Source organism: Curcuma longa, chromosome 6 (genome assembly GCF_044706935.1).
Source record: "Curcuma longa cultivar G26 ecotype Majalengka, Jawa Barat chromosome 6, ITB_CL_G26_1.1, whole genome shotgun sequence".
NCBI classification, from domain to species: domain Eukaryota; kingdom Viridiplantae; phylum Streptophyta; class Magnoliopsida; order Zingiberales; family Zingiberaceae; genus Curcuma; species Curcuma longa.
Window position 1 is genome coordinate 6,814,025 of NC_133866.1, and position 13,888 is coordinate 6,827,912.

Sequence of the window (13,888 nt, forward strand, 5' to 3'; positions counted from 1 at the left end):
AAAACACAGCACAAAAGAATATTGGAGTCATATGGCAGGGAACAGGATGTAGAAAGAACATTTATATTCAGTCCGAGCTGCAAGATAATGATTAACAGTTCTTTTCAATGAGATTCAACAAAACCAATAAAAAAAATGGAAAAGCAATTTGTTGTTCTACCTTGAAAGTCCGTCAAATCTGGAACTACGTAACGTGGCATCTTCTCATCCATCAAAACATAACCACCTGTAAAGACAATATAGATTTGGTCCCATAATTAGTAAAATCTGACTAAATTTAATTTCAAATCCTGAACTTAGCGTAAGATAGTCAATCATAGTAAATAAATTTTGAACTTGTTTTCCATTGCTTTCAGCTTATCTATAAAAATTGTAGTCTTTTCCCTTTTAAATCACTGAAGCATTAAGACAACTTGTGGCAATGGAGACCAGAAAGGTGAAATTCTAATACAAGTCCACCCAATATTTGATGCTCAATTTCCATGGGATAACAAGAGCAATGGCAATACCAGCATAAGTACAAAATGAAGTACTCTAACTTAACCAACAAGTTAGACCAACAGAATACCCTTTAGCTCGGATGACTAGAGCTGAATTGTGAACAAAAGATGATCAAAACTTTAATAAGTGCAAATGCATATGCTAGTAACCATTTTACGATAAGAAGAGTTATTGAAGTGATGAAGACATTAACCTTTGCGAGTGTGAAAACCAGTGGGCTTGCAGTTCTTTCCCTTGTAGTAGTCTCTTGGCCCTCTTTTAGAAGATAATATACCCAGTGATGAAGTTCTCTTTCTCCGAATTGCCCTAGTCAGTCCTATTATCAATCCCAGAGGCATTTTGTTTCCTTCTGTTATCCTTTGATCAACCTACAGGAGAAGTCCATGTAATCTAAATAGAAAACATAAATACAGTAGTATGGACACATGTGCAATCACTTATTCCAAACAGATACTAATTGATCTGTAGAAATTTCATGGGAAAGAGAAATCAGTAGGCACAGATTCATGGAATACTTGAGCAAAGCATAAACATGACGACAAATTCATGGATATTCAAGATATTAAAAAATCTCCAAATGTAGGCAGTCAACCCACTATCTTTGCACTTAAGTGCTCAATATAAATTATAAAAAGAATTAAATTGAAGATAACTAAATCATCAGATTACAAAAAAATAACAAAATGTTTCATATTTCACATTGCAATCAAGAAAATATAACAAATCCACAAAAAGATAAAATTTAATATTTCATAATTATCAATCCAAATTGTAAGCAAATACATAGCTAGTTTATAATTAATGTCATGTTACAATATCAAAATATATAGCTCACATAGATAAGATAACTAATGTCAAATGAACAAAAACTAATTAAAAAATATTTTTTCCTTAGACTTTTGGGCAGCTTAGAAGGTCCTCCTGGCTGCCTGAGCGGTTTGCTTGGCCAGCTTTTTAAATGGGGGTTTGCTTGGCCGGCTTTTTAAAAGGGTCACCTAGATACTAGGCAAAATGACCCCTTGGCATATGCAGCTACACAGCCACCAACCACCTAAGCAGTCACTTAGAACGCTTGCCAAGCCTATGTGGATATTCAAATCAATCCATAGAAAAATTGAAACAACAGATGAAATACACACTTGCAATCTCAGAGAATATTATTTCCCCATCGGATGGGGATGTCAGTCTGATGTAGATACTTAATGTCTGTCTAATTCCTGATCAGGATTTTTCATACAGATTTATCAAGGACTGCAACAGCACATCTTAACTATCAAAAAATTTCACTTCCTCATCTAAATCTTGAGCAAATTGGACATGATTCTCAAATTACACATTATTTAAGCAGTTCAATTCAAACATCATCTTGATTACCACTAAATTTATGGAAAATTTCACACTAAAAAATATTAGCTCTAATAATAACCATAGTTGGGGATTTCCTGATCTTTTGAGGCTATATATTAGAAAATTGGAATTCAAACTACATGCATAAACTCCCATTATACAATGGTCTTGTGACCCAGGTCAGACTTTCAACAACAGAACTTCTTGGGGAAATTATTTCCTGAACTTTTGAGGCTATATATTAGAAAATTGGAATTCAAGCTACATGCATAAACTCCCATTATACAATGGTCTTGTCACCCAGGTCAGACTTTCAATAACAGAACTTCTGGTACTTGGGCACCAGCAGTTTAATTTACTTCTGTATGAATCCCCTCTCATGACTAAATCCATGAATGATTTACAAAAAGATAAAGGAGGAGCTGCTACACCAAACTAAATACTAGCAAATACAGATGACCTAAAACTAATAAAAGGTTTTATAGAGGTAAACCCCGATAGTCAGAATATTTGATTCCTCAGTTATCTAAGGTTTGGTCCAAGTTTCTTTTCAGCTTTTGTAAAATTTGTTTCATCAAGTTATCTACAAATCATAGTTTACAGAACATTTGAATCGAACATAATTATTAGACCAGTATACCTATTGTGGAGAACATAATAAAAGTCTGTAGATTTCATCAACTATTAGACAGAAATATAAATCCAAGACCAAAAAACAAAAAGTGAAAAATGATAGGAGGGGCAACAACAGAAATCATAAAGTGCAACCGCAAATTACTAACAATATAAAAGTAATATCTTATTGATAATTAGTTCATCAGTACAAAGTATGAACAAATAAAATATTAGTTAATAACGTATATATAAATAGTTTATAACATAATAGTACTAACTATTTCTTATACCATAATCTTCATAATTAAATCATACTAACTTATTTATCCATATAAATCAAACAATTGTTGTCACACCCCCACTATTGATTGTCTAACTTCCCATCAACTAAGGTCTAATAAAGGTTTCTTAAATGATAAAGTTCCATGAAACTTTCCAGTCAAGAACAAACCCAAATCCGAAGGATAAAGTTATCGTTGAAATTTAATCATTGAAGAATTTTAAATCCAAGAAAACAAATAATAGAGCAGAAGATTACTCACCCACCACTGTCTCCGATTAAATAAGTCAAAAGGAGGTTTATAGCCTGAGGAAAACCTAGCACACTCCGGCCACGGGATGCTCAGCAGAGGGAGGGTGTCACCGGCGTCGCGTGGAGGGGAGGAGAGGCTCTGTTGCTGGCTGGAACAAGAGGGAGAGGAAGAAGGCAAAAAGAAGAAGAAGACAAGAAGGAAGGCGAAGAGGAGAGGTGGGATCGTCGGAAGGGAGCAGAGGTCGGTGGCGTACGGCGCGTCGGAAAGACAGAAGCGAGAAGACCTTAAAACCTAAAGCTTCACCATTTCCTTAATCGTGCAGGATAAAAATATTAATATTTAAATATGTGATATTTGAATTCTATTTTAATTTTAAAATATAAATAATTTTCATTCGAATTGAATTATTTAAATTTTAATTCAAATAAAATTAATTTTAATTTAAAATAATTTAAATTTGGGTTCTATGCAAATTATTTAAATTAAAATTATATAAAAAATAATCAAAGAGAATTTGATTTTAATTCGATTCTAATTTAATTTATCATAAATAATCAAATAAAATATTATATATTTAAATTTAATTTAAAAAAGTTATCAAATATATTCCAATTCATCTCGAATTCGATATTTTTAAATATAAATTAAATATTTTTTAAATAGATTTTTAGAATAAGATTTGCAAAAAAAAAAAAAAACTTATCGGACTCAGATCATATATGAAAAATAAATTACAATTAGTTACCCCGTATGGCAGAGGCCCACTGCTTTAATACTGAATCTCTCTCTGCAAGGCTATTTCTGTAATTTGGGATCGACGAATGGGATTACAGCTGTATGTTGGGACCCGGTTCTCCAACGAATACGAAGGCGAGTAGGTTACAGAGTTCCGTAAAAAGATACAAATCCGTTGCCATCATTCGGCCTCAACGCAGGCATGGACATCCACGATGCGCTTTAATTTTTTTAAACAAATACCGTACACAATATTTTTTTCAGAGATTATTATTATTATTTTTTAAAAAAAATAAAAGACACCTGTAATTATTAGAAGTGTTTAATAGGGTGTTTTTTATTTTTAAAAGTTAAAATATTTTTATTTTAGTCTTGTTATAGATGATTTAATTATTATCTTGATTACAATATATTTAAATGCTTTATTAATTTAATTAAAAATATTTAAATTTATTAAAATCACTTAAATCTATCTCAAATAACTAGAATTTTAACAATTTTTTATATAAAAAATATAGTGAGACATTTTTTTAGATTACTTTTTAAAATAATTAAAAACGTTTTTTTAATTTATATTCTATTATTATTATTATTATTATTATTATTACTTCAAAAAGTTGTTCAAATTTTGAATCCCCGTTTACTACTTTCGAGGTGGCAGGCAAGTCGCGAGCCCTGCTATTTTTAGACTTTAGTGCTCCTGTTTTACTTCCCCCAGACGAGCAAAAGCAGCGGCCTCTGAGTTTCGGCCGATCTCAGATCGATTTGGCACTCCATGGCCTCGGATGCAAACTCGTATGAAGAACTCCGGCGGCAAAGGGTCCAGGAAAATCTCAAGCATCTTGAGGTGAGTGTTCCGGTGCTTCTTTTTCAAATCTATCGATATTTCATTGTTGTTTCGATCATCGTCGGTCCTCACATGCTATTTGGCATGTTTCTATATTATTCTGAATGGAGAACCTCGTGGTTAAATCGGATATGGTCTCGCTCTTCGGAGGCATCCGATAAAAAAAAGGGTTATGGTCTCCTTGTACATGAACAGGAAAAGAGGGACTGATTGCATTTGGTGAGGCTTAGTGACCACAGGTTCATTCAGAGTCCTTGGAGTTTTCTGCATAGAGCACAAGGGTTCTATGTTAGATCTTGTAATCCTCTCTTGTTTTTTACGAAAATGGAGTTATACATTAATGAGAAAAAAATAACATAACTTTACCTACACCAGCAACGCAAAAAGAGAAATCTGGGCGGCGTTAGTTCATGTTAGCTGTTGAATCTACCAAAATAAGAGGAGATTTTCTGATAAAACTAAGTATTGGCATTAAATTTTGTACGCTCTTCTGCATAGAAAGTGCTTACCCAGTGTTGAAAATAAAAACATATAATGATATAAATATTGTTAAAGTTTGTAAACTAGTTCAGAAACATTGCTATTTAAGTATAAGGTGGCCTGAAAGAAAAATGCACTCTCAGATTGCTAATTAACTATAGGGTGACTTGGGAGAAAAATGAAATCTCACTACGGATTAATGATGGATGGAAATTCTCTTAATTAACATTTCTTTTATTTTTCAGTGAACTTTAAACCTGAATTTGAGCTATAGATCATGCTTTGATGCCTTAGATATGCAAATCCAATTTTCATTTTTTTTAGGAAAGACGAGCTACAAGCCCCCTGCAGGGATTCATTTGAATGGATGGATTGAAATGACATACAATTTCTAGTACATAGATACCCTGCAGGAAACAAAAATAAAATGAAGTGAGTGAGTATCTTTCTTGTTTTTATCAATTTAAAAACAAACAAACAAAAGATGTAAGGTGTGCATTGTATAATGCAGGCATAACTGCATAAGAATTGGAGTGTCTTGTGTGATTCATATGTTTTATTTAGATTAAAAAGAAAATATTACTATGGTATGGCTGGTCATACTTTATTGGTCATGGAGTATACTGTTGGATAGTTAGGAAACAATTCTAAAAATTTATCCCAGTAGAAATGAAAATGCAAGGTAGAGTAGTCATACTGTCCAAGAGATACTGAGCGTAGCTCCAATAGAATAATTAATGGAGGAAAAAATAGGTTAAAATGTTAGGAACGTGCTCAAAGTAGACAATTGAATTCTACTTAGTTGAAGGTGCTAGTCTGTCGAGGGCTTCCAATATAAATTTTATTCAGAAAAATTCCAAACAATATAAAATATATTGAAAGAGTTCAAAGAAGTTTTATTAAAAAAAGATCTTTCTTATATTGTTTAGATAAAAGGTTGACAACGTACATTATATAGTTACACAAATTGCATTTTTATAATTAAAGTTGTAAGAAATAGAGGGGCATACAAAGAAAATTCTAGTTATCGTAGTTAAAATGATTTATTAAATTTGAATACTATTATTGATCTGGTGAGGTATAGATTTCAATAGAGGGATAAGATCCATGCAATTGACCCTAAGGAGTTGGGGCTAATATAGCTTGATGATGATGATGATGATGATGAGTGAATGTGGAGTTGTATGGAAAACACTGGTGCCTGGTGGAAGGAAATAATTCCATATCAGCCAGGAAATTGAAGCAATGGATATATGCAAATTGTTTCCTTGGCAGGTGCTTGATTTAGTTTTCAAGACCCTATGTTACATCTTAGGGTTGGATAGGATTCGGGCTTCCTCTTGTTGTGTGATACCCTGAACAACATTTAACACTCCTTAAGTTTGCTTTACTAGTTGAATTTGGCTAGCACCATGAAAAGTATTTTGTCATGTCAAAACATGTAGGTGTAAACGGACAAACTTGATCATTAGGATTTAAAAAGCCAACAGACCAAGGGATAGTATTGAGATAAACAAAAAAATATGAATTTCTTTGGGAAGATAAAAGAATTTCATAAAGAAGATTTTATACATTCAGTACCTTTTGAGGTTGAAATTTAAGCTATGAGATTTGATTTTATCCCAAATTGCGACACCAATATTTACACCTCTATGCAGGAGTATTTTAGCTTAGTGCCCACAAGGCACCTGGCAATGATCAAATTGAGTATGTAAGTGTATACTAATATGGAAGAGCAAGACCCAATCTATAATTTTGTCATCTCAAACAGGATGGTGATGGTAAGATAAAATCTGATTAGTATAAGAATTAGCAGTATTTTCTAATGCTCCAATAGGCCAACATAATAGTTAGGCAACAAATGCATTTTTCATTGTTTGCAAATAAAGACAATTGTTAAAACGTGTGAGTTGAAGATACTTGTTGCCAATTAGGAAAAGTGTATTGATTGGGAATAATACAAACCACATCGAGACCTATCTTTCACTTGCGCTTGAATCTTGGCCATGTCAGTTGAAGATATTTGTTGTCAATTTGGAAAAGTGTTTTGATAGGGAATAGTACCAACTACATTTAGACCTATCTTTTCAATTGCACTTGAATCTTGACCATAGAATTGGATGATAAGTGCTTTATGATTGATCTTTGGTTAAATTTTGGTTGTTTATTGTAAACATGTATGCATTAATGCTAATACTTGAGGAACCTACTCAATTCTCTAAACAATTGACTGTAGGCCTATGAAATGAGAGGCTTTACAATATGGAAAATTTATCAATCTTGCAAGCCTTGGTCAAATCTAGTCTTAGTTTTATTGTTTCACCTGAGATTTCTTCAATCTTCATAATTACCAATAGAGTTAAAGCTTAAGTTATTTATTTTTTGGTTGAGCTAATTAAAAATTGTGATGAATAAATTTCTTGATATGAAATTTAGACTCCGTGTCATGGAATGAGCATTCTATTATTAATATATTTACACCATTATTTGCATGTATATTGACACTAATTTTCTCTTTTGTTGAACAAGGAATTGGGAATTTCACAGATCTCAAAATGCCTATTAGAGGTTGCAAAGTGCGAGCAAAAGATATTGGTGAGTTTACATTGGCATCAATATTGGATTATTATATTTTAAATGAATTGTGTATGATTTCTTGATCAGGAAGAATAGTCTGCCTAACCTATTTCAATCTTATCTAAGAAAAGACATATACATAACATGCATTATTAATATTTGTAACTATTTTTTGCTTGATCCATGTCTGTTGTGGTTCATTGAAATTTTATCTGAAGAAAGATGGTTGGTACTCAAAATATTGTATAAGGTTTTATGTGTTTAGCGATTTTTCTATATTGCAGAAACCTCGTGCAAGCCCCAAAATCAAGAGAAAAAATGCAACGGTTGAGATTAGACGCTCTTCAAGAGTTCGGAACATTGTTCCTTCTTATCATGATCAAGTAAGAAATGGTTTTCTTTTGTGATATGAAGAAAAAAGTTTTATCTTATTCCATATTTCTAGCTTAAATATTCCTCTAAGAACAAAAAATTAGTTTATCATCACTAGTTTGTCACCTCTTGTGCTGCTCCGCCAACCTAGCGGCCCCACACGATCGGCCCCCCGATCATCTGTGGAGAGGTAAATCACGGTGAATGCGGGACTGACCAGGGCATGGTGGCCGAGGGATTTGGAAACATGGCACAGATTGATGTTATCGCAAATGCAACCATGAGCCCTGCAAGCACCCATGTTTGTCACCTCTTATCCTTCTAGTTATTATGTTTGAGTCTTCAATTAATATATAATTTTCATCTAGATGCTAATTATCTCAATATTTCAAATTTTTTTATCTCATTGTTTAATCACATATAATTAACCTTACCACTATAATTATTAGATCGGCAAATTCTTAAAGAGCGTAGCTAAAGTTTCTGAATGCCCAAAAAACACACTTATATTTCATATTTCTCAAAAAGTGTACTTAATTTTCATTTTACCCCTCTTGTCAACAACTGACTCTTTTCTTTCATCTCTCATTTAATTAAATTTTTTTAAAATTAGAATACATGTAGCGAACATCTTTCCACTCTTCTCTTTCCTCTTAAATTGAATTAAACTATTTTTTTTAAGAAACTTAATCATTAAACATAGGATAATCTTCTAAATTTATCCTGTACAACAATTCACACGCTTGGTTGTCTGTAGTTTATTTATCTGTTAACCAGGAGACTTGAGCCCGGGTTGATGTTGGAGTGGGATGAGATGCCCGGGACCGGCGATAGCCAGGATTATCCAGGTAAGCTAAGCAAACTGAATGGACGAGCAGACCAGATAGACTGAGAGTCACTGAGAGTCTGAGTGAGCCGAGTAAACTGAGTAAGCCGAGCAGTGACCTGAGTGCTGACGTCGGAGTGAGGTGGGATACCCGAGATCGGCTATAGCTGAGATTACCCGGGTAAACAGAATGAATGACTGAGCAGACCGAGTAGACTAAGTAGTCTGAGTAAACTGAGTGAATTGAGTAAGCTGAGTGAGCCTAAGTAAATCGACCACCGGGTGGACCCGGATAAACCAAGTACAACGTAGACCAAGTACACTGAGCGCCGCGGGGCCAGAGTACGGTGATTAATGAGTATAGCGGGTGAACTAGTTGTCGTCTAACCCGGGAAGATTACACAGGTTGCGCAGGCTGAGTAGACAGGGTTAGCTAAACAGGCCGAATGGACCGCGTAAGGGACGACTGAGCTTTGGTCCATAAGGTAATGTTGACCATGAGCCCCTGGAATGGCCAAGTTGGATCGTCTATTGACTTACCCTGTCACATCAGACCCGGACAAGACTTACCACATCATCTAGTAACTCTAGCAATGCTAATTAAAATTAAATCATAAACCAACTTATATTTTAGCAAATAAAAATGGGTAGCTACAACTCAATAAGTATTGTCTCCCTCATCCATTTGTCTTAATTTCTCGAGTTATAGGGCTGGACTGCCTTTTTTTGTATTTTCTGGTCGGTGGTGACAGGTTATAACAAAATAATTTTTTGTATGCACGTGGAGCCTGCCCACTGTTATGTTATATCTTGTTTGGTTGAATATTCTTAGCCAATAGGACTATTTATTTAAAGTTCTTAAAATTCACCTCAGGTGGATGAAGCAGAACTACGATCATTCCGTAAAAGGTATCACACGTTGATTTCTTAAGTTACGAATTTACATCAATCAGGTTCACTTCTTGTATGGCGCTTATCAATAATTTAATCAGCTACTGTAGAAGTGGACAGAGTGGAAGAGCATACACTGGAAGGGTTGCATCTTATGAAGATCAAGTTCGTGCAGTAAAGAAAGCAGAAGGACTTCAGAGCAATTTAGACCCTATCTACCCCTCCTTTGTCAAGACTATGGTTCGATCGCATGTGTCTAGCTGCTTTTGGCTTGTAAGTGTTTTTTTGCCGTGCTTGAATATAAAGTTGGTTCGCTGTGAGTACAAAATGAGCTTAATCAAGATTTAAAACTTCACGCCGCTTTAACTAGGGACTTCCAACAAGGTTTTGCAAGGAACATCTACCTCCGAATGAGTTAAAAATGGTGCTGGAAGATGAGAACGGAACCGAGTATGATGCTGTATATATAGGAAATCGAACTGGCCTCAGTGGTGGCTGGAGAGGCTTTGCCATGGATCACAGTTTGGAAGATGGGGATGCTTTGGTGTTTGAATTGAGAGAACCTGCAAGATTTAAGGTATTCTCATTTTACAGATCAATTCTTTTTTTTTTCAGCCATTATCTTGGCATGAATGCATCCAGTTCTTTCATTTTAGTTTAAACGTCAAAAGAACTTATTGCAGATTTATATTATAAAAGCCATTGACATTGATGATCCCAACAACAAGATTGCTGGATATATTGAACAAACAGGATCACCAGAAACAGAGGAAACTTCACAATTATCTGCATCTCAAAAGCACAAATCCAGTTCTGGCTCTAGAAGAAAACCAGCTAAGACTCGCAAATCTGCCTATAGTTGAATCTTCATACATAGAATCAAAGTTGGTGCTTGAGGTGTTGCTGGTCTATGATAGTAGAAGGTAATCAACCTGCTTCAGTATAGTAACATGCAAGACTAGATACTAAGTGCTTATGGATTGAGAGTAAGATGCTTTTTGTCAGTTCACCATCTTACCTCAAGGATCTTCTTGCGATCTAGATGTCAGTAAGGACAATTTAACAACAGTTGCATCTATATGCGTGGTTAAACAACAGTTACTCCATATGAATTTTCAAGCTTAAGTGTTCCACCTGGAAACTATTACAATTCTAGCATTAATCTTACCTTTATCTAAAGAGTTCCTCCTGAGGCTAGCAGTGAGTGGGTAATGGAAGGAGTGTATGGCTTACCCTTACCTCATTTACTTTGAACAAAATTTCAGTGGAGGGAGAGAGGAATATGCAAGGGCTTCCCTTTTAGCTTCCTCTTTGTAAGTTACCTCTCCTTTTTGCACCTTCCATGTTCTCTCTTTTGCCTTTATCTCCATCAGAGTAAACATATGGTGCATTTTGAATTTTTTTTTTCTGACCTTGAATTGTTTTTATTTTTTTTTCAGAATTATAGTAAGTTGTTTGTTAAGGAGCCAAACCCATGTTTGGAAGTGCATTAATAATTGTCTTAGATTATATGTACAATTAAAACATAAATTAGAAGTACTTAAAATAAAACTAATTAATAGCGCCCTGAAAATTAAAGTGAGATTAAGAGAAGAAAAGTCATGAATAGTGGTGTAATGGATTGTGCTCAAATGAATTCAAGATGGCTTATGTTTTATTGAGTCGGTCAGATGCAATTTGGGAGTATTGTCCCAATATAATTGTCACAATGCTTAAGTCTAAGTCTAAAGTATTTCTCTATATATGTATATACAATTTAAAATCAAACTTAAATTGAAATATACTTTTATTTAAAATTATATGTTTAAGTGCAAAAGGCATAAGAAGCATCCATTTTATTTTTTTAATCAAAAGAAGGTGCTATCTATAATTATACAATTATTCTTCACTATATTATTTTCATTATTATCTGTCTTCTATATTTTTCTATACTTAAATTTTGAACCAAGAGCGCATTGTAGTAGCCATGAACAGTTATAATTGTTATAATTGTTATAGTCAGTTATGAGTTTGTAGTTGCTATAACATAAATAGTTATTTTGCTTTCTTATAGCAGCTGAGAAGTCGTTAATGCTATAATATGAATGCAATCATTCATGTTGTAGCAGTTATAATACTGTCTTGTTCATCTAACATTAATGTTGTAGTAGTTACAAAATTATAATTGTTACAATGTACCCTGTCAATTTAGAATTTAAGCAAAAGATATAGGTGGGATAATAATAAGAATAATATTATAGGATATTTGTGTCATTTTACAACAATATAATATCCTTTGAATAAAAAATCAAAATAGGGTGTTCTTTTGATTTTTGCCTTATTTTTAAAATATGATTTTGAGTAATTTTTTTAATTTTATTTTTATTTATGGGCTTCAATAATAATTATTAAAATTTATATTTTAACATTCATAAGGTATATATTCATATTTTAGTTAATATATATTTTTATTTAAAAATACTTATAAACTTTTATTTTTATGACATACTTTTAAGTATGTTTATAAACTTCTAAAAAAAATGATAATCCCAGTAGCCACATCTTTGGGGGTGGTCGGCCTGGTCCCACGAAAGTTTCCCACCGACCACCAGGGTAAATCAGGAAGCGCATATGGCGGCCAATCCAGATGCCCAGCATCCTTTGATTGCGTTCCCCATTTAAAGGAAAATTCCTGTAAATACGCCGTAGTTAAGGATCGAACCGCGGGTCCCTGAGTTATAATCCAGATGTCCTACCGTTGCACCATTGCCCCGGGGACGCTTATAAACTTCTAAACACTTAGAGTCAATATACTATTACTCTAAATAAGAGAACCATAATAATGTAATTAATGTATCTTAATCTTAATTTTTAATTCAATATTATACACACATACACACTTGTTTTCTAATTTTGTGTGAACTTTTTTTTTTCTAATTTAGAATTCTTTAGAATCTATTTGATAATCTTAAGGAATTGATAAATGACACCATTGACATGATACATGGCCACACCTAATTTTATTTTTGATTTTTTGAAAAAAAAAACAATATTTAAAATTTTCTCAACCAGACACCTGAAATTCAACTAATATCAGAACACCTTTACAAATTGTTTCTTCCTTCTATTAATTAATAATTGAGTAATTTGAATAGTTCTGAGAAATCATTTCACTTTCTCCTTGAGACATTTAATATATTAAGACTGTTCGATTGCCAAGCATTGGTGAAGTGTTGCTTTCAGAAGTGGAAATGCTGAACAAAATATAATAATAATAATAATAATAATAATAAGTTTGCATTACATGATTATTTTAACTGAAATACGACAATCATGTGTTTAATATCCTTTTTAATTTACTCAAGCAATTACTAGTCACTATCAATTGCATTAGATATGGTTTTCCTTCACACAAGTCTCAATTTGACATTTGTTCTTTATCAAACTATTAAAACAGAAAAGAAAAGAAAAGAAATTCACATCATCTTCGTTGAAAGATGCAAATAATTTGTTAAGCTTTTGTTGCTCACCAACCCAACACTACATTTCCTCTCTCAATCATGATTACCAATGATCAATTAATTCAATACGACAATAATCATGTTGTATTTATCTTTTAGGGCCAGAAGAAACCCTTTCTGACTATTAAGTCACTGGTGGATCGTAATGTCAAGGCACATGCTTGTAGTCGCATGGATCGAGTGCTTTCTATACTCTTACGTTTAAGTTAGTATTGGTTTGCAAGCCATCGATATATAGAGATCATTACTTTGGTCCCCAAAGCACCTCTTTTCAGACAATCAACACGATCAACCTTGTCATAGCTCAAGAACAAGAATGTGCTTATGTTCTCTTTCAATCGGGGCATTCAATGCAATGCGATATCGATGATATGCACATGTGACTAAGGCCTCCTTGGATAGTGGCTTTAAGGGGTGTTGTTAGAGCTTCGAGTTAAGGGGGAGGTAATATAGTGAAAATTGACTACTCCTCCTATCCAAAATATGATTATGTAAGTTATATTTTGATTAATCTAATATTCATTGTTATAATTTTAAATTTTGATCATTTAGTCGTGCACATTCATAATATAAATACAATTAATTTGCATTAATACAAATATAATTTCAATCAGGATAGTAAAGATTAATTTCTTTAAATCCAATCTAGGCATTAAATAAGAAC

The 13,888-nt window shown here is 33.3% G+C and overlaps 1 protein-coding gene across 1 annotated transcript; it reads left to right on the plus strand.

Moving 5' to 3' along the window:
• The first annotated feature begins 4,484 nt into the window (after window positions 1-4,484).
• Window positions 4,485-10,873, plus strand: LOC141831196 (B3 domain-containing protein Os05g0481400). The gene is made up of 7 exons (XM_074718610.1): window positions 4,485-4,578; window positions 7,588-7,653; window positions 7,920-8,018; window positions 9,708-9,742; window positions 9,826-9,997; window positions 10,095-10,301; window positions 10,408-10,873. The coding sequence occupies exons 1-7, from the start codon at window positions 4,507-4,509 to the stop codon at window positions 10,585-10,587; spliced, it is 831 nt and encodes a 276-aa protein (XP_074574711.1). The 5' UTR covers window positions 4,485-4,506; the 3' UTR covers window positions 10,588-10,873.
• Window positions 10,874-13,888: the final 3,015 nt, after the last annotated feature.